General features: G+C 41.9%; 1 protein-coding gene across 5 annotated transcripts in view; it reads left to right on the top strand.

Annotated features, from left to right (window-relative positions):
* Positions 1 to 1206: 1206 nt before the first annotated feature.
* VEZF1 (vascular endothelial zinc finger 1) overlaps positions 1207 to 21500 on the top strand; it is a 40188-nt gene continuing 19894 nt past the window's right edge. For 3 of the 5 annotated variants that reach the window (XM_060757087.2, XM_060757089.2, XM_060757090.2), the window contains exons 1-3: positions 1207 to 1618; positions 15981 to 16699; positions 18102 to 18165. In XM_060757087.2, coding sequence (XP_060613070.2) covers positions 1586 to 1618; positions 15981 to 16699; positions 18102 to 18165 — 816 coding nt within the window. In that variant the 5' untranslated portion in view covers positions 1207 to 1585. The remainder of the gene's footprint in view (positions 1619 to 15980; positions 16700 to 18101; positions 18166 to 21500) is intronic. The other 2 variants (XM_060757088.2, XM_060757091.2) reach the window with 1 other exon arrangement.

Consider the following 21500-nt stretch of genomic DNA (forward strand, 5'->3'; position numbering starts at 1 on the left):
CATGATGTATACATTGAGCCTTCAGCAGCCAATGGGATTTTGGCCTGCATCAATAGGAGCATAGTGTCTAGATCTAAGGAAGTAATGCTACCCCTCTATTCTGCTTTGGTTAGACCACATCTGGAATATTGTGTCCAATTCTGGGCACCACAATTCAAGAGAGATATTGACAAGCTGGAATGTGTCCAGAGGAGGGCGACTAAAATGATCAAGGGTCTGGAGAACAAGCCCTATGAGGAGCGGCTTAGGGAACTGGGCATGTTTAGCCTGAAGAAGAGAAGGCTGAGAGGAGATATGATAGCCATGTTTAAATATGTGAGAGGAAGCCACAGGGAGGAGGGAGCAAGCTTGTTTTCTGCTTCCTTGGAGACTAGGACGCGGAACAATGGCTTCAAACTACAAGAGAAGAGATTCCATCTGAACATGAGGAAGAACTTCCTGACTGTGAGAGCCGTTCAGCAGTGGAACTCTCTGCCCCGGAGTGTGGTGGAGGCTCCTTCTTTGGAAGCTTTTAAGCAGAGGCTGGATGGCCATTTGTCAGGGGGGATTTGAATGCAATATTCCTGCTTCTTGGCAGAATGGGGTTGGACTGGATGGCCCATGAGGTCTCTTCCAACTCTTTGATTCTATGATTCTATGATCTGTATATTCCACACAGCCTTGTCTCCCTAAACATTGTGTCCTTCTGAGGACAACTGACTCCAATGAAGAAGGCTTGAGGAGGGCAGCAGGCCACAGCGCTTGAGGTGGAGGCCTTCTCTCTCGCCTCCCCCTTTGTAGGCCCAAAGGGACGAATCCGCATTGGGAGGAGAGGCAGGCAGAGCTCCTCCAGAGCCTTGGAGGGGGATTCCTCTTGGCTGCTTGGCCTTTCCCCTCGAGGGGGAAACTCCAGCCTTCACGGCCTCCTCCATCTTCTGAGGTGGAAAAAAAAATCCCTCCCTCTCCCCCCATTTTCTCTCAGCAGCGGCCTGAGGAGAGCGGGCTGTTCCATTCCGCGCCTCGGAGGGGGAGCGCTTGGACAGAACTCCCTCATTGTCTTCCTCTGAAGGAACCTTTTCCCTTGGAATGTGCAATATGGATAGGGACGAAGGGATTCGATACGAAACCGGATCCCGGGTGGGTTGGTTTGTTTGGTTTTGGTTTCCCCCACCCGGTTTGGTTTTGGAGCGCCCCCTATTTATCGGAATGGTGCGGTCCGAGGGGTTAGCGGAAGCGCGGCGGCGGCGGCGGGGCTGCCATGTTGAGTCGCCTCCGCCTCCTCCTCCTCCTCCGCCTCCTCCTCCTTCTCCGCCGCTTGTGCTTTGTTGTCGGCTCCATGTATAGCTGAAGGCCCCGGGGAAGGAAAGAAGGAAGGAAGGAAAGGAGGAAGGAAGGAAGGAGGAGGAAGAGAGAGGAAGCCCGACGCCTCAACGCAAAGCAGAGAAGGAGGAGAGGAGAGAGAAAAAAGACCAGGCCGCAGGGCCTGAGGAGAAGACGAGGAGGAGGAGGAGACGAGCGAGGGATCTCTCTCCAGAGAGGAAAAGGAAGAGGCATTATTTTCTCCCCAGTCTTTCCCTCCTTTTTGGCCTCCCCCCTCCTCTCCGCCATGGAGGCCAATTGGACCGCGTTCCTCTTTCAGGTGAGGAAGGAAAAGCCACGGAGGAAACCCCGGGAGTCTTTTCCCGAAGGAAAATCGGACCCATTTTGTGGAAAAAAGGGGGGAGGACGGCAACGTGCGCGCTCCCGCTCACCCCCCCCCCTCTTAAAAAAGGGGAATGGAGGCCGGCTGTCTGTCAAAACGAGAGCCCCCCTTTGCCCCCCCCATTACTATGGGGAGGGGGGAGGAAGAGGAGGGGGAAGTCTCTTCCCAGAGAGGCCTCCCTTTTCTCCCTCGCTGCTTCTCTATGGGAGGCCGGCTGGAGCGCGCCCTTTCTTTCTCCCCATCCTCCTCCTCATCCTCATCCCTCTCCCTCCCCCCCAAAAAGCATTGTTATTTCCCTCTTCATCCCCAATAGACATTAACTTATTTTATTATTATTATTTCTTCCTTCTCCCTGGAATAGTTTCATAATCTCTCTCCAATATAGACCAACTTGTTCTCTTCTTTTTTTTCTCCCCATCCTCATCATGATCCCTCTCCCCCCTCAAAATACACACTAATTTATATTATTATTATTTCTTCCTTCACCCTGGAATAGTTTCATCATCATCTCCCCCCAGTATAGACTAACTTGTTCTCTTCTTCTTTTTTCTCCCCATCCTCCTCATAATCCCTCTCCCCACTCAAAATCTATTATTTTTCTCTTTATCCCCAATACACACTAATTTATAGTATTATTTTTGTTACTTCTTCCTTCTCCCTGGAATAGTTTCATCATCATCTCTCCCCAATATATACCAACTTGTTCTCTTCTTTTTTTTCTCCCCATCCTCATCATGATCCCTCTCCCTCCTCAAAATACACACTAATTTATATTATTATTTCTTCCTTCTCCCTGGAATAGTTTCATAATCTCTCCCCAATATAGACCAACTTGTTCTCTTCTTTTTTTTCTCCCCATCCTCATCATGATCCCTCTCCCCCTTCAAAATACACACTAATTTATATTATTATTATTGCTACTTTTCCCTGGAATAGTTTCATAATCTCTCCCCAATATAGACCAACTTGTTCTCTTCTTTTTTTTTCTCCCATCCTCATCATGATCCCTCTCCCCCCTCAAAATACACACTAATTTATATTATTAGTTTTTGTTACTTTTCCCTGTAATAGTTTCATCATCATTTCCCCCCAATATAGACCAACTTGTTCTTTTTTCTCCCCATCCTCATCATGATCCCTCTCCCCCCTCAAAATACACACTAATTTATATTGTTAGTTTTTGTTACTTCTTCCTTCTCCCTGGAATAGTTTCATCATCATCTCCCCCCAATATAGACCAACTTGTTATCTTCTTTTTTTTCCTCACCATCCTCATCATGATCCCTCTCCCCACTCAAAATACACACTAATTTATATTATTAGTTTTTGTTACTTCTTCCTTCTCCCTGGAATAGTTTCATCATCATCTCCCCCCAATATAGACCAACTTGTTCTCTTCTTTTTTTTTTCTCCCCATCCTCATGATCCCGCTCCCCCCTCAAAATACACACTAATTTATAGTATTATTTTTTGTTACTTCTCCCTGGAATAGTTTCATAATCTCTCCCCAATATATACCAACTTGTTCTCTTCTTTTTTTCTCCCCATTCTCATCATGATCCCTCTCCCCCTTCAAAATAAACACTAATTTATAGTATTATTTTTGTTACTTCTTCCTTCTCCCTGGAATAGTTTCATCATCATCTCCCCCCAATATATACCAACTTGTTCTCTTCTTTTTTTTTCTCCCCATCCTCATCATAATCCCTCTCCCCACTCAAAATCTCTTATTTTTCTCTTTATCCCCAATACACACTAATTTATATTATTATTTTTGTTACTTCTTCCAGGAATTGTTTCATCATCATCTCACCCTCCCCCCAAATATATACTAACGTACTCTCTTCTTTTTTGTTACCTCTTCTCTCCCCCCTCCCAACGTCCACTTTCTAATTCTTTTTGCTTACCTTCTTCCTTTCTCCCAAATTGTTTCATCATTATCTTTCTCATCTCCCCTCCCCCTCCAATATCCACTTTCTAATTCTTTTTGGTTACCTTCTCCATTTCCCCAACATTGTAATATGACTAACTTATTTTCTTCTTTTGGTTACTTCATCTTTCCCCCATAGCTTCATCTCTATCCTTCTCCCCTCCCCCCAATGGCTTCATCAGCTATCTTTATTTCCCCCTCCCAGCTTACACTAACTTTCTTCCATAGCTTCATTGTTATCCTCCTCTTCCCCCAATGTACACTAACTTAATCTTTTTGTTGTTGTTCTCCCCCCATCATTATCGTTATTCCTCCCCCAAATGGTTTCATCAGTCATCTTTCTCTTCCCTTCCCAGCTTACACTAACTTACCCCCCATAGCTTCATCATTATCCTTTCCCCCTTTCCCCAATATACATTAACTTGTATTCTTTTTTGTTTTCTCCTCCTTCCAGCTTACACTAATTTAACCTCATAGCTTCATCGCTATCCTTCTCCCCTTCCCCCAGTATACACTATCTTATATTAGTTTTGTTCTCTCCTCATCATCATTATTCTCTCCCTCCCAGCTTACACTAACTTTCCCCCATAGCTTCATCACTTCCCTTCCTCAATATACACTAACATTCTTTTTTTGTTCTCTTCCCATCACTGTCATTATTCACCCCCAAAATGGCTTCATCAGTTATCCTTCTTTCCCCCTCCCATCTTACACTAACTTACCTCCCATTGCTTCATCACTATCTTTCTATCTCCCTCCCATCTTACACTAACTTATCCCCCACTATTATTCTCCTTTTCCCCAATATACACTAACTTATATTCTTTTTTGTTCTCTCCCCCCCCCCCCCATCATTGACATTATTAGCTCTCCTGCCCCCCAGCATACACCAACTTATTTTATTCCTTCCTTTTTTATCACTACTTTTCCCCCTCACCATCCGGCCCTTTTGAAATGGGGGGGGGGGGGGGAATCAGCTTTCCTAGGGTGGTTTTTTTTTGTTTGCTTCGTCAGTCGCCATTTGATTATTTATTTGAAAAACGATATCCAGGACGTGTGTTTAATGACTTATGTTTCCCCCTCTTTTTTGCTGAGCTTGACTCATCTCTTTGTTTTTCTCTCTTCCCTCCTCCTTCTTTCTTTCCTGCCCCAAGTTCTGTCCAGCCTGTGAAGTTTAAAGGAAAACCCTGCTGTTTCGTTCTTTCAAAATGTCCCCTAGTTTTTTAGGACTGGAAGGAACTCCGTCCTTCCTAGAGACTGTTTTTGAACATATTCTGGCCTCCCTATTTGTTTTGTTTGTGTCTGATTCTGCATTCTTCAGCTTTTTCCCCTCCCTTCACAGTTTTTAAGAAGTGTTTTACTAATTTGCTAGACACCCCCTTCTTTTGAATCCTTTTTGCATTTGTCTCTTTTCCACACGATTTTCTGCTGTTTCAATCTTCAGCCCTTTCTCTTCCCCAAGTTTAGGATGTTTAATCGATTCCCAGAATATTATGTCTATGCTCTTTTCTTCCCCACTCAACCTTTTGCAATTTACCCCTGTTTCAGTAAGAATTCGGAATGCTTCACTTCACTCATTTGGGCCTCTTCTCCATCTTGTGTGCTTCTCTCTCCCTGCTGTTCATTTGCTGCTGTATTTTTCTTTTCTTCCTTGTCTCTTTGGGATTTCTGTCCATCTCATCTGCGTCCTCCTTCCCTCTCCAATGCACTCTTGCCTCCATCTCTGGTACCATTTTGTTTGAGTGTATTTGTGCTTGAATTAATTATCAGGTTTTATAATTTTGCTGCCTTCCATTAAAAGGTGCCTCTCTTCTCCTCATCCAGTTTATTTCACTTTCTTTAATCTTTTCCCATATCTTATCATTGATACTCCTCCTTTAGTCTTTATGGTGTTATAGGACCTTGGCTTTGGGGGTATTTTGTAACAGATCAGCACAATTACTCTGGTATTCTTTGATTTGTGGTTGCTGCTTCTGCTGCTTCCCTTTCTGTGGCAGCTTTTAACCTGTATTTTACTGATTTTTCATTGAGAGTTTTCCTTTTATTTCCACACATGCATATGGGATTCCATTTTGCTCCCTTCTGTTTTCCATTTTTCTGTTATCCTACTCATTTCTGTTTTCATCATTACAGAATTGCTCTCTTTAGTTTCTCTTTTGATCTCCTTCAGGGGCCCTTCCACACAGCCCTATATCCCAGAATATCAAGGCAGAAAATCCCACATTATCTGAGTATGGACTCAGAAAACCCAGTTCAAAGCAGATATGAGGGCCTTTGGAAATAAAAGGAAAAAGAAACCAAACAAGAAATCATATAGGATATGATACTATGAAACTTGAGAATATATTATGAGAACTAAGGGAGAGCAAAAATATAGTAATATATAATAGTAATATTGTGCTATGTTAATAATATAATATATTGTATATACATGTTATATATATAATATTATAATGTAATACTATATAATATTAATAATACAATATAATTGTATATATTACATGTAATAATACTGCAGTATAGTGCTATGCTAATAATATAATGTATGTGTATATAATATTGATGATATTGTAATTCAATATAATATTAATAACAATACAATATAGTAATATATTTTATATTACATGTAATATTACTAATGTAGTGTACTGGTATAGTACAATATAGTAACATATACTATTTGTGCTATACTAATAATGTAATATATATATTGTGTGTGTGTATGTGTGTGTGTATATATATAATATTGTAATACAATATAATAATACAATATAATAGTAATATAATATATTTTATATTACATGTAATATTACTGAAAAGTGGTAAAGTACAATATAGTAATATATATTATTGTGTGATGTTAATAATATAATATATAGTATGTACATGTAACTTGTAAGCTGCTCTGACTCTCCTTGGGGTGAGAAGGGCAGGATATAAATGTCGTAAATAAATAAATAACAGCTGAGCACAATAAAATAATAGTGGAGGAAACACAGGATTACGGTATAGGGCCTTCCACACAGTCCTATATCCCAGAATATTAAGGCAGAAAATCCCACATTCTCCCTTTTTCTAAAAACCACTTTTTCTACTCTGTATTCTTTTGTTCTACTCCCCTTCATAAAAATGCTATTATCCCAGTAGCTGTTTTATGTTTCCTATTCTGTCACATAAAGGCCTTCTATATTTTCTGCTTGTGTTTGTCACTCTCCCATTGGTGGGGGAAAACTGCATCACCGCATTCTGAAAAATAGATCAGATGGCTCTGCCTGGAAATTAAATTGGTTTGAACAAGCCTTAAGGACATACAATGTATTAATTTTCAGGCTGGGCCTTCTATTGCTGTATAGGTCAGGAATCTCCTCACCTGTATAAGGGATGAAAAAGTGAGCTACTTGGAGGAGAAAGCATTAATACAATATAATAACCAATTCCAGGTAATAGCAGGTTGATGTAGGGGTAAATCAGGTGCAGTGATGGTGGCAGTGGGAAGAACTGTTTCACTTTCTAACAAATTTGCTAATTTAAAGCCGCTTTCTGAGACTATTTACCCAAAATAAAATTCTACATATGGCCTTCATCAGATCAGGGTATGAGAGAATGGTAAACAGCTCAAGCTATTCTCTCCCCATCATCACTAAAAAAATAACTCTTTGAAAACTATTAAAGATGGTGGGGTATAATGTTGCTAAAATGATGCCACATAGCTTGCAGCTTGAGTCACTCGGAAGCATTAATCTTTTATCAGGAATGCAGCTTCCAAGACTGTTTCTTCTGTAACATCTACAATTCAAAGGAGCGTAGATTCTCTTTTTCAGCTTGAAAGGGGTGTTCTAATTGTAGTACTTCTCGGTAAAATTATCTTTTTTGCAAATTGCAAACCTGTGACATTCATCTGTTCCGTTTTCAAAAACCCAAAGCATGATTCCAGTTTAAAAACATGAAGCGAAGGGATAAATCTGAGACAAATGTACTGCAGTCTTTCTCTTCTCAAGGAAAAAAAAAAGAGCCACTCTCTTCCAAGTACAAAGATGAGTCACAGGCTTAGGTGCCCAGTTTCTGGAAGCAGACTTAGAACACACTCTTGAAAACAAAGTGCATTTGAGCATATAGTAAAAAAAAAGTTTTGGGGGTAGCCGATCTTTGCCTTGTAGTATACTAGGTATGAAATATTTTGCCAGCGATATTATTTATGCAGGCCAGTTGTAGATATAATCACTTCCTCTATTTTGAGATTTGAACATTATTTATGTGAATGAAACAGCATTTCTACTGCCACAATTAGAGGCAACTCCCCCTTCCCCTACTATATCTATCATGTATTTGAAGGAGCAGTTGTAGTGGCTGAGTCTGTACAAGAATATAACGAATTGTCAATTTGGAACTGAGTTGATCCTCTCTATACCTAGATTAAAAACTGGGATGAGAACTGTGTAGCCCTCCATAAACTATTGAACTAAAGTAAAGGTAAAGATTTCCCCCTGACATTAAGTCTAGTTGTGTCCTACTCTGAGGGGTGGTGCTTATCTCCATTTCAAAGCCAAAAAGCTGGCGTTGCCCATAGTTGCCTCCAAGGTCATGTGGCCATCATGACTGCATGGAGTGCTGTTACCTTCCCGCCAAAGCAGTACCTATTGATCTGCTCACATTTGCATGTTTTCAAACTGCTAGGTTGGCAGAAGCTGGGCTTAACAGTGAGAGCCCTCTCCCCAGATTCAAACCGCTGACCTTTTGTTCAGCAAGTTCAGCAGCTCAGTGGTTTAACCCACTGGACCACTAGGGGCTCCTATTGGACTGTCATGCCCATATTAATACATTCATTGGGCTGGCAGGGAATTGTAGTCCAGTTTGAGGGTTGGGCTATGATTCTGAAGGCTAGAGTTCGACTCCCTGCTCAGCCATGGCAACCCACTGAGGGACCTTGGGTGACTCATATACTTTGCCTCAAAGGCAAAAGGAAACACTCTCTGAACAAATCTTATCAATGTTTTGTTGAAGGCTTTCATGGTCAGAATCACTGGGTTGCTGTGAGTTTTCCAGGCTGTATGGCCATGTTCAGAAGCATTCTCATCTGATATTTTGCCCACAATTATGGCAGGCATCCTCAGAGATTGTGAGGTATATTGGGAACTAAGCAAGGGTGTATCTGTGGAAACTCTGAAAACAGGAATTCCAGACATGACACAAATCGGGACCAGCTAATACCTCCCAACAAAGGACTCCCCCAGCCTGGAATCAGCCAGGCCTTGAAGCTGCAAGGCTTTGCAATGCTTATCAGGGTGATTAATTGCAACATTCACACTTGCCTCCAACAGACAAGAATTCTTTCTCCCACCCTGGACCTTTCATAGATATATAAACCTCCCTTGCTTAGTGCGAATGTTGTAAATGGCCACCTTGATTAGCATTTAATGGTCTTGTAGCTTCAAAGCCTGGCTGGTTGCTGCCTGGGAAATCATTGTTGGGCAAAACATTAGTAGAGAATTCTTCTGGAACATGGCCATACAGCCCGGAAAACTCACAGCAACCCAATGATTCCAGTCATGTAAACCTTTGTCAGCACAGTGTGTTCTTTGTTTAAAATCATAAACTATATAGGTACAAATATTTGGCCTCTTTATAGTTATCTTTTTTTAAAAAACGATGTGCAAGATTTCAGCCTCTGGTTAAAAATTGAGTTTGTGATAAACTGTCTTTTAGGTACATTGTTTCATTCCAGCGATGAAGAGTGTTTCAGATGCAGGTTTTATACCTGAATAACTTTTGCCTTCAAAGTACAGGTTGCATGTTAATAAGGAAGATAACCATCTAATGGCACAATCAAGGTATGACTCACTGATGCTAATTAGCTGCTCTGACATCAAGGCTTCAGTGCAAAAAACAAAAAATCTTTGCCTCTGGCAATGTACATTCAGAATGCTAAATCTTCCACCTGGGGTCATGAACAGTGTTTGGTTACAGAAGGATAGAAAGTTGAATTGTGGGTTTGGCCAAATACGATTTTATAAGTGGCGTCAGGAAAAGATTGGCAGGGCTTATTTTATTCTTCATATCATCACTTACCATTTAGTTCTTTCATAGAATCATAGAGTTGGAAGAGCCCTCATGGGCCATCCAGTCCAACCCCATTCTGCCAAGAAGCAGGAATATTGCATTCAAAGCACCCCCGACAGATGGCCATCCAGCCTCTGTTTAAAAACCTCCAAAGAAGGAGCCTCCACCACACTCTGGGGCAGAGGGTTCCACTGCTGAACAGCTCTCACAGTCAGGAAGTTCTTCCTCATGTTCAGATGGAATCTCCTCTCTTGTAGTTTGAAGCCATTGTTCCATTGCGTCCTAGTCTCCAGAGAAGCAAAAACAAGCTTGCTCCCTCCTCCCTGTGACTTTCTCTCACATATTTATACATGGCTATCATGTCTCCTCTCAGCCTTCTCTTCTTCAGGCTAAACATACCCAGCTCCTTAAGCCGCTCCTCATAGGGCTTGTTCTCCAGACCCTTGATCATTTTAGTCGCCCTCCTCTGGACACATTCCAGTTTGTCAACATCTCCCTTCAAGTGCCCAGAATTGGACATAATATTCCAGGTGTGGTCTAACCAAAGCAGAATAGAGGGGTAGCATTACTTCCCTAGATCTAGACACTATGCTCCTATTGAGGCAGGCCAAAATCCCATTGGCTTTTTTTGCTGCCACATCACATTGTTGGCTCATGTTTAACTTGTTGTCCACGAGGACTCCAAAATCTTTTTCACATGTACTGCTCTTGAGCCACACATCCCCCATTCTGTATCTTTGCATTTCATTTTTCCTGCCAAAGTGGAGTATCTTGCATTTGTCACTGTTGAACTTCATTTTGTTAGTTTTGGCCCATCCCTCTAATCTGTCAAGATCGTTTTGAATCCTGCTCCTGTCCTCTGGAGTATTGACTCTCCCTCCCAATTTGGTGTCGTCTGCAAACTTGATGAATCCTGTCTTCTAGCCCTTTATCCAAGTCATTAATAAAGATGTTGAACAGGACCGGGCCCAGGACGGAACCCTGCAGCACTCCGCTCGTCACTTCTTTCCAAGATGAAGAGAAAGCATTGGTGGCCCTCATGGGCCATCCACTCCAACCCCATTCTGTCAAGAAGCAGGAAAATTGCATTCAAAGCACCCCCGACAGATGGCCACCCAGCCTCTGTTTAAAAGCTTCCAAAAAAGGAGCCTCCACCACACTCCGGGGCAGAGAGTACCATTGCTGAATGGCTCTCAAAGTCAGGAAGTTCTTCCTAATGTTCAGATGGATTTCTCCTTTCAAGCCATTGCTCCACTATGTCCTACACACTCTCCAGGGAGGGAGAAAAGAAGCTTGCTCCCTCCTCCCTATGACTTCCTCTTACATTTTTATACATGACTATCATGTCTCCTCTCAGCTTTCTCCAGTACATGTGAAAAAGATCTTGGAGTCCTCGTGGACAACAAGTTAAACATGAGCCAACAGTGTGATGCGGTGGCAAAAAAAGCCAATGGGATTTTGGCCTGCATTAATGGGAGTATAGTGTCTAGATCAAGGGAAGTCATGCTACCCCTCTACTCTGCCTTGGTTAGACCACACCTGGAATAGTGTGTCCAATTCTAGGCACCACAATTCAAGAGAGATATTGGCGAGCTGGAATGTGTCCAGAGGAGGGCACTAAAATGATCAACGGTCTGGAGAACAAGCCCTATGAGGAGTGGCTTAAAGAGCTTGGGATGTTTAGCCTGAAGAAGAGAAGGCTGAGAGGAGACATGATAGCCATGTATAAATACGTGAGAGGAAGTCATAGGGAAGAGGAAGCAAGCTTGTTTTATGCTGCCCTGGAGACTAGGACAGAGAACAATGGTTTCAAACGACAAGAAAGAAGATTCCATCTGAACATTCCTGCTTCTTGTCAGGGGGTTGGACTAGATGGCCCATGTGGTCTCTTCCAATGCTATGATTCTATGCTCGCCCACAGATAATCATATTTAATAAGCCTCTGCACTATAAGAAGGTTTTGCAAGGCCAGTCGCTCTCATTGCAACGGTGTAGGGTGCGGACCATATTTTAGTTCTTGTGGGCCATTGGTGGTCAATGGCTCACAGGTTGGGAACTACTAGTTTCTTCACTGCAGGTCAGAAAGGGGTAGAAATCATGTGATTTTAAGTGATGTTTTACTGCTATGTTTTTAATAGGTTTGGTTTTAGCGGTTTTTTTATTTTATTTACCAATCCATTAATATATGGTATTGAATTGTTGCCTTTGTTTGGCTGCCCTGAGTCCCCTTTGGGGTTGATAAGGGCGGGATATAAATGTGGTAAATAAATAGATGCAGACACTGTTGTTTTAATCACTCATATGCTGCTTTTCAGGGGAAATGACTAAGCCTTGACTAATACTGCCCATATATTCCTTAGTGAACTTGTGTTGAAACCATCTGCACGCTAGGGGTTTAGGAGTTAAATTAGGTGCGTGCTCCATTATACTTCTAAAAGGTCTATGTGAAAATAATTGGAATATGACTGATTGGGATTGACTGCTTCCAGGGTTGTAGGATTTATGATTTTGAACAGAGATGACAGTGGAGGTGGTGATGTTATAGTTTGTATGTCTGGCTTTTGGTTTTGTAGTGTTTTATTTAGGCTGTTTTATTGCTTCTAAAGTGAAATCAATTTTAAAAAACAGGCGTGGTGTCATTATTTTGTCATTAGTAGGCAAAATTGTGATAGAAAATGGAGTGAACGTTGTGTTGATTTCATTCTTTGGTTGTTCTGCTTGGGTACCACCTACCTACGCAGGAAAATTTCCTCCATTTCTATCTAAAGGATAGGACAACCTCATTTGCTGTAATCAAACATGCATGCATATATGCATTTCAGAAAGCATGAGTTCCAAATAAATGCTCTTTACATTTGATTTCAGCAGGCAGCTATTGCAAGTATCCATTTCAATCAGCTGGCCTCTGGTTGGCTGTGGCTGCAAGCTAGTTTATGGATGGTTTTAGAAAAAATAATCTTCCTGTGGGAAGTGCAACACTGACATTTTGTGTTTTTTTTTTTTTTTTTGCCTTTTAGTGTGTCCTTTTGCTAATAGAGTAGACCGGGTATTCATAATTATATTTGTAACTCATAGTTAACCAACTAGGATGTCATTAAGATAGAGATCTCCCAGTGTATCATGGCATACACCCAGTCATTAGCCATAAGAATTGCTTCCCTTGGGGAATGTAAAAAAGGGTTTGTGGTAACATGTACCTTGCTGCGTCCGTCTGTGATACGTGCCTGCGTTTAGAAAGCAAGTGACTTCTCTCATGAAAATGACTTTAGATGAGATTATATAACTTGCACTTGCCTCAGTTATGTTAAAGACTTGCTCTTTTGTTCACAGCAGAGAAGAAAATGTCTGAACAGTGCTAACTTCATGTTGAACTGCAAGCTACTATGTGTATATCTGACATTTATGAAAACAGGTATACGATATAGTATATGGAGTTGACCCTCTGTGCCCACTGACCCTGTATCCATGGATTCAGACATCCACAGCTTGAAAATACTTCTTAAAAATCAAGCCTAGAGTGTACTTTTTATATAGGGTACCCCATGTAGGGCCACGGTGGCACAACAGGTTAAACTGCTAAGTTGCAGAACTTGCTGATCAAAAGGTCAGTGGTTTGAATCCGCAGATGAGGTGAGCTCCTGCCATTAGCCCCAGCTTCTGCCAACCTTGCAGTTCGAAAACATTACAATGTTAGTAGATCAATAGGTACCACTTCTGTAGAAAGGTAAGGGTGCTCCATGTAGTCATGCCGGCCACATGACCTTGGAGGAGTCTACGGACAACCTACAGGGAGTGGTCAACCCCCCTGTTTAAGGAGCTCCACTGGCTGCTTTTTATTTTCCGGTCCCAATTCAAGGTGCAGGTTATTGCCTACAAAGCCCTAAACGGTTTGGAACCCGCCTACCTTTGTGACCGTATCTCCCACCATGAGCCGTCCAATCTTCCGGGGAGGCTCTTCTTTCGCCCCGCCAGTCTCTCAAGCTCGCCTAGTGAATTCAAGGGAGAGAGCCTTTTCCGCTGTGGCTCCCTGACTCTGGAATTCACTGCCTGGAGAAATTAGGAAAGCTCCTTCCCTAGAAATCATCAAAAAGAACCTTAAACCCTGGCTCTTCCGCTGCACCTTTGATGAGTAGGTATATAATTCCATATGACTGCTCTGCCTCAAAAGTTCTGTCATTGGAGGATACGTCCTCCCTCATGGGAAAGCTTGATTCCACAACTCCCACTAAAATGAGCCCTCCTCCATAAATTACCTGCTTCCCTCTTTTATTTCACCAGAGTTTTTAATTAGTTTTAATCTGTTTGTCCTTTTAATCACTACATGTAGCCCGCCCATTATAATTGTGCCTGTGCATATTTTTTATTTTTTATATTGTTATGTATTTATATGTTTTATGTAATTAGGATGTTATTATTTATTGTTCGCGTTTTCGGTTTGTGTTTTTAGTTTTTTTTAATTGTAATTGTTATTTGGGCTTGGCCTCATGTAAGCTGCTCCAAGTCCCCATTGGTAATAAATAAAGATGATGATGATGATGATGATTATTATTATTATTATTACTACTACGGACAACGCTGGTTCTTTGGCTTAAAAATGGAGATGAGCACCACTCCCCAGAGTTGGACACGACTAGACTTAATGCCAAGGGGAAACTTTTACCTTTACTTTACCTTTACTTTATTTTAGTATGCTATTGTATATAATAGGACTTGAGCATCCACGAATTTTGCTTTCTGTAAGGGGCTCTAGAACCAAATCCCAGTGGAATCCAAGTGCCCCACCACATTTTGTTCCAAGAATTTCATGTAGGGGTTGGCCTACAGATTAATGATCAAGCTTAATTGGCTTTAAAACAAAGCTGCCTTAGGATGCCTCAAACTGTCCTGTACCACAACAAGTTATTTGGCTGTCTAATTGGTGCCACCTATTCTGGCTTTTAAAGTCTACAACAGGCACTGTTTTTTTTTCTCCACGTCATCTGCTGCCTGAGATTTTTCTGTCTAGTGATGCCAGGGATTAAATCTGGTACCTTTTGCATGCAAAGTACCTATGTTCTTGTCACTTGAGGTGTGGTGAATTTCCTATATGGGTCAATAGGAACTACACTTGAGAACATGACCAGAGGCATTCCTCAGTAGTCATGTCCATGTAGAAAGAGTGTCTTGAAGGAAGAAAATTGGGGAAACAGCATAGTGCTTCAGTCTTCTGTATAGTTCAGTGCTATAGATTACAAGCAAGAGTTAATATAAGCGTGCTATAGAGTGATACACAGTTCTAGTTCTGCAAGTAAAAACCGGTTTTGCAAGTAGTTACTGGGGATAAAAAGGTTAGTACTGGTTTTCTTTTGAAAAGTGCTGTCACTTTGATGGCATAGCTCTTTTGAGGCATTGTACCACAAATTTGTCCAGAAGATGAGACCATTACTGCCCCTGATAGTAATTGCACAGTCTTCCTGATTTTGCACCGGACATACATAGGTGATGGACACATTGATACATAGGCACATTAGAACGCTAGAGGACAGAATACGGTATGTCAAAATACAAGCTTGTAAACGCTTTGTCAAGTTTGTTGTTTTATATTTTAGTTTTATATCAATTGGATTACTGTGAGTTTTCCGGGCTGTATAGCCATGTTCCAGAAGCATTCTCTTCTGACGTTTCGCCCACATCTATGGCAAGTGAGTTTTATATATCTGTGGAATATCGGGGGCGGGGGGGGGGGGCAAGTGTGTTTGGGGCAAGTGTGAATGTTGCAATTGACCTTGATTAGCATTTAAAGGCCTTGCAGAGTGCCTCAAACACTTGCCGCAAACTTTGCAGTTTGCCTCCAGCAAACAAAAGTTCTTTCTCCACCCTGGGCATTCCACAGATATATAAACCTCACTCGACTAGTTTCCAACAGAAATTATTGGCAAATAATGCTTGCAGATCTGAGTAGGGTGGGCTTTTGCAGCTGACTGATGGTAATTTTGTCAGCGCTGATTGTTTTAAGTGCAGCCCAATGTCTTTAGGCACTTCATCTAGTGTGCTGATCACCACTGGGACCATCTTTACTGGCTTGTTCCAGAGTCTTTGCAGTTCGACCTTTAAATCCTCATATCGTGTAAGCTTTTCCAGTTGCTTCTCATCAATTCTGCTGTCGCCTGGGATTGCAACATTGACAATCCATACTTTGTTTTTTTCCACAATTGTGAGGTCAGGAATTGTGCTCCAAAAGTAGTAGTATTATTATTATTACTATCTTTTTCCTTTTACCAAAACCTTACTGACTCTTTGTTGAATTCTGAAGTTTGAATGTCTTGCTTTCAGGCACACGAAGCATCACATCACCAACAGCAAGCAGCACAGAACAGTTTGCTGCCCCTCCTGAGCTCTGCTGTTGAGCCTCCTGACCAGAAACCAATTTTACCCTTGCCGATCACACAGAAAACTCAGCCACCTCCAGAAACACTAAAAGATGCCATTGTCGGGATTAAAAAGGAGAAACCGAAAACCTCCTTTGTGTGTACATACTGCAGCAAGGCCTTCAGGGACAGCTACCATTTGAGGCGCCACGAGTCCTGCCACACAGGGATCAAGTTAGTGTCACGGCCAAAGAAAGCTCCTGCCACAATGGTACCCCTAATCTCGACCATTGCAGGCGACAACAGCCGGACATCACTGGTGTCGACCATCGCAGGCATCTTGTCCACAGTTACTACATCTTCCTCTGCCACCAATCCCAGCAGCAGCGCTGGTGCCACGGCGATGCCGGTGACGCAGACGGCCAAAAAGCCCAGCAAGCCCGTCAAAAAGAACCACGCCTGCGAGATGTGCGGCAAGGCCTTCCGCGATGTCTACCATCTCAACAGGCACAAGCTCTCCCATTCGGACGAGAAACCCTTTGAGTGCCCCATTTGCAATCAGCGTTTCAAACGGAAGGACCGCATGACCTATCACGTGAGGTCTCATGAGGGTGGCATCACCAAACCCTACACCTGTGGTGTTTGTGGAAAAGGCTTTTCGAGGTACCATGTAGAAAATCCCAGGCGAGCTCAAGTATTGGATTTTCATTCTGCGAGCGCGATGGGGGTGGGTGGGTTGGAGGAGGACTTTGTGAGAAAAGTCAGAGCTTGGGATGGTTCAGAGTTAGGGTAGGATGTGGAATTATTTTTGCTAACAATGGAAAAACCTTGTGAGAAATTACTTTAATGTTTTGTTGAAGGCTTTCATGGCCGGAATCACTGGGTAGTTGTAGGTTTTTTCAGGCTATATGGCCATGTTCTAGAGGCATTCTCTCCTGACATTTCGCCTGCATCTATGGCAAGCATCCTCAGAGGTTGTGAGGTCATATAGCCTGAAAAAACCTACAGCATACTTCAATGTTACTTTAATGTTGGGTTGTTGTGAGTTTTCTGGGCTGTCTGACCATGTTCGAGAAGCACTCTCTCCTGACATTTTGCCTGCCTCTATGGCAGGCATCCTCAGAGGTTGTGAGGTCTTTTGGAAATTGGGCAAGTGGGGCATATTATATATATCTCCAGTTTTGGAGAAATAACTCCTTGTCTGCTTGAGGCAAGTGTGAGTGTTGCAATTGGCCACCTTGATTAGGATGAATGAACCAGCCAGGCTTTGAAGCTACAAGGTCATTAAATGCTTGTCAGGGTGGCCAGTTATAACATTCAAGCAGGCAAGAGTTCTTTCTCCCACCCTGGACATTATTCCACAGATGTATAAATGTCACTTGCCTAGTTTCCAACAGACCCCTCAACCTCAGGGTGCCTGCCATAGATGTGGGCGAAATGTCAGGAGAGAATGCTTCTGGAACATGACCATACAGCCTGGAAAACTCACAGCAACCCTGTCATTATGGCCGTGAAAGCCTTCGACACTACTGTAATATTGGTTAATATTGGGCCTTGTCGTGGTTAAAGACTGTAGGCAGAATAATCTACAATATCTGAACCGGGTTATCTGAGTCCACACTGCCATATATCCCAGTTCAAAGCAGATAATGTGGGATTTTATTCAGCTGTGTGGAAGGGGCCTAGGCTGTGTCCAAAAAAACATATGTTTGAAATTTGAATTGGGGAAGTAGGAGAGAATTCAATCTTTGGCACTTGAAATACAGAGCCTGGACTCCAGTTTTCTCCAGTTCTGAGTAAATGACTGGAAGATCTCTCGGTATCTTTAAAATGGCTTTTTTTCCCCCTCGTCAAAGTGTTCAGGATAGGCCTGCAAATAGCTTACTTGCATGGCGGCTTTGCAAGATGTGACAAGAACATTGCAAAGATCGGGTTACTTGTAGATCAGGGCCGTGGAAGTACGCTGTTTGGGTGTCATTTCTCAGTTCCCTTCTTGTGAAGCATGCTTGGCTGTGTGAGCAATCAGTATTATGTTTATGTGTAACAAATGTGTCTTCTGCTGTCTCTACTTCTCTTTCTTTCACAGGCCTGATCACTTAAGCTGTCATGTCAAACATGTTCACTCTACAGAGAGGCCCTTCAAATGCCAAGTAAGAATTTGCTGATCTGTAAAGCTTAACTTGTTGGGGGTACTGGCTGAACTGCTTCACACCAGATTCAGAAATCAAAGAATTGGAAGAACTGCAGCCTGAGAAGAAAATTGACCAGTCTTCCTTATTCTTGGAAACTGCTCTATATCAGGCATGGGCAAACTTGGACCCTTCAGGTGTCCACAATTTCTAACAGCCGAAGTTTGCTCGTGCCTGCTCAATAGGCACCCTCATAGGTCTAACTGGCTCAGAACCTCAGCCTTGTCTCCATGGGCTGCATAGGCCAGAAAGCTTTTTATAGGGTAGGCAAAAAGCCGTATTGGAAAAAGCAATCACTGAGGGTCTTTGGCAAGCTTTGGTAGCATATCAGTAGTTTGGAGAGGCAGGGCTTTATCTCTTTTTTCATGGAGAACTTTGGAAGAATTTGTTGTGCCACTCAAGTGTAGTGCAAAATCAAGAAGGTGCCCCTCCTCGTTTTTGCTTTGAGTGTTTCCTTTTCTGACTTGAAACTGGAGTACCATATATGCTCGAATATAAGCTGACCCGAATATAAGACGAGGCACCTAATATTATCACAAAAAACTGGGAAAACATATTGACTAGTATAAGCCAAGGGTGGGAAATGCAGCAGCTACTGGTCAATTTCAAAATAAAAATAGATACCAATAAAATTACATTAATTGAGGCTTCCGTAGGTTAAATATTTTTAATATTTATATAAAACTAATTTAAGCTAATAGTCCAACTCTGATTAAACCATTCTTCAATGTAAATGTGCTTATGTATCCTTACAATAATAATAAAGTAAAATAATAAATGTAATAGTAATAATAGAGAAAAATAATAAATGTAATAATAGGGTTTGGTTTTGTTTTTTAATCGTGTCAGGAGCAACTTGAGAAACTGCAAGTCGCTTCTGGTATGAGAGAATTGGCCATCTTCAAGGACGTTGTCCAGGGGACGCCCAGATGATTTGATGTTTTTATCATCCTTGTGGGAGGCTTCTCTCATGTCCCTGTATGAGGAGCTGGAGCTGATAGAGGGAGCTCATCCGCCTCTCCCTGGATTCGAACCTGCGACCTGTTGGTCTTCAGTCCTGCCGGCACAGGGGTTTAACCCACTGTGCCACTGGGGGCTCCTAATAATAGGGTAAAATAATATAAATGTAATAATAATAATAATAATAATAATAATAATAATAACAATAATAATAATAACAATAATAAAGTAAAATAATAAAGGTAATAATAATTGAGTTAAATAATGCAAATGTAATAATAATAATAAAGAGAATAAAATAATAAATGTAGTAGCAACAACAACAACAGAATAGAATAATAAATAACCTTGAGTATAAGGTGAGGGGTGCTTTTTTCAATATTTAAAAAGGACTGAAAACTTGGTTTATACTCGAGTATATATGGTAAGTTGGCACTTTCCCCTTCACTGCAAGACTATTACCTGGTTTTATTTTACACATTGTGTCGTAAATGTTATGGGAAAGTGCCAAAAGCCCTTGATAATGAACAAACCAATTTCAGGTTTGAAGCTTGACTTGGAGGCTTGTTAATGTAAGTAAGAATTTTAGGTTGAACCAAAAAGGTGGGATTTTTTGGAGGTTATCTACCCCCCTCCCAAAATTAACGGGATAAATGTCAATTTGTTTATAATGGCTACCATAAATGCAAGCGACTGTTTCAAATGGTTATTTCGTTTCCTCTGTTCATTTTTGCCTATTCGTGTCTGAGCGTGTTTACGTGGGATGCACTATGGCCAGCAAATGCTTTGTATTAGAAGTTCTAATTCATGCTTGTGTTCAGTTTTGGTCTGTTTTTTTAAAAACTAAAAGTAACTGAGTAATGGAAAAATGAGGAGTTTTATCAGGAAATCTGCTCAATACACTGCCTGTGCCTGTTCTCAGCATTTATAAACTTCATGTCAACCTGGTATGTGAGGTTGTCTTAACTTTCATAACAAAGCAGTTCTACTCATGTTCCTGAATGCAATATTTTGTTGTTTCTTGTTGAAAGCTTCTTGGAAGATACACGATTTAGGCAGAAAAAAATGAAATGCAAAGAAACAGAATGGGGGATACCTGGCTCGACATGCGCATGTGTGAAAAAGATCTTGGAGTCCTCGTGGAGAACAAGTTAAACATGAGCCAACAATGTCATGTGGCAGCTAAAAAAGCCAATGGGATTTTGGGCTGCATAAATAGGAGTTTAGTGTCTACATCAGGCATGGGCAAACTTTCTAACTTGGGGGCTGCATACTAGCACTCCCTGCTAGGAGGACTGGCTACCTGGTGATGGAAGGGAGGAAGGAAAGAGAGAAGGAAGGAAGGAAGGATGAAAGAGCTGAAAGGAAGGAGAAAGAGAGAGAGAAGGAAGGGAAGCATAAAGGAAAGAGAGAAGGAAAGGAAGGAAGAAGAAAGAGGGAGAGGGGAAAGGAAGGGTGGAAGGGAAGGTTGATAGGAGAAAGAGGGAGCGAAGGAGGAAGGAAAGAGAAGGAAGGAAGGAAGGATGAAAGGAAGGAAGGAGAAATAGAAGGAAGGATGAAACGGTGGAAGGAAAGGGTGGAAGGAAAGAAGAAAGGGATGAAGAGAAGGAAGGGGAGGATAAAGGAAAGAGAGAAGGAAAGGAAGGAAGAAGAAAGAGGGAGAGGGGAAAGGAAGGGCGTAAGGGTGGAAGGGAAGGTTGATAGGAAAAAGAGGGAGGGAAGGAGGAAGGAAATAGAGAAGGAGGGAAGGACAAAAGGATGGAAGGAAATGATGGATGAATGGAAGGAAAGAGAGAAGGAAGGAAGGATAGTATGGTGAGAGAAAGGAGCCCAAGGGGCCGCATCTGGAATGTATCCAGAGGAGAGCGACTAAAATGATCAAGAGTGTGGAGTACAAGCCCTATGAGGAGCGGCTTTAAGATCTGGACATGTTTAGCCTGCAGAAGAGAAGGCTGAGAGGAGACATAATGACCATGTATAAATATGTGAGGGCCTGGAGGGCCCAAGTTCGCCCATGCCTGTGTTAGACCCATTAGAGATGGTGAAACGGCTCTCATGGTACTTCATGCTTGTTTGGAAGAATAGTGTGCCATCATTCTTTTGTCCCTTTCCTGTCACAACACATCTAAGTTTGAAGTAAGAGCATAGGAGGCTCATGTATGTGTTACACATACAGTGGAAAAGCTTTGAGATGGATCCCATTGAATTCCTATTTCAGCCTATTTTCTGGACTTCATGAAAACATAGTAATTTTGGTATTAAATATATATTTAGCATATATTAATATTGAAATATACTGGGAGTATTCAGTAAAGTAGGACTGCTTGCCTCAGGCT

This window comes from Anolis sagrei, chromosome 11 (assembly GCF_037176765.1).
Source record: "Anolis sagrei isolate rAnoSag1 chromosome 11, rAnoSag1.mat, whole genome shotgun sequence".
NCBI classification, from domain to species: Eukaryota; Metazoa; Chordata; class Lepidosauria; order Squamata; family Dactyloidae; genus Anolis; species Anolis sagrei.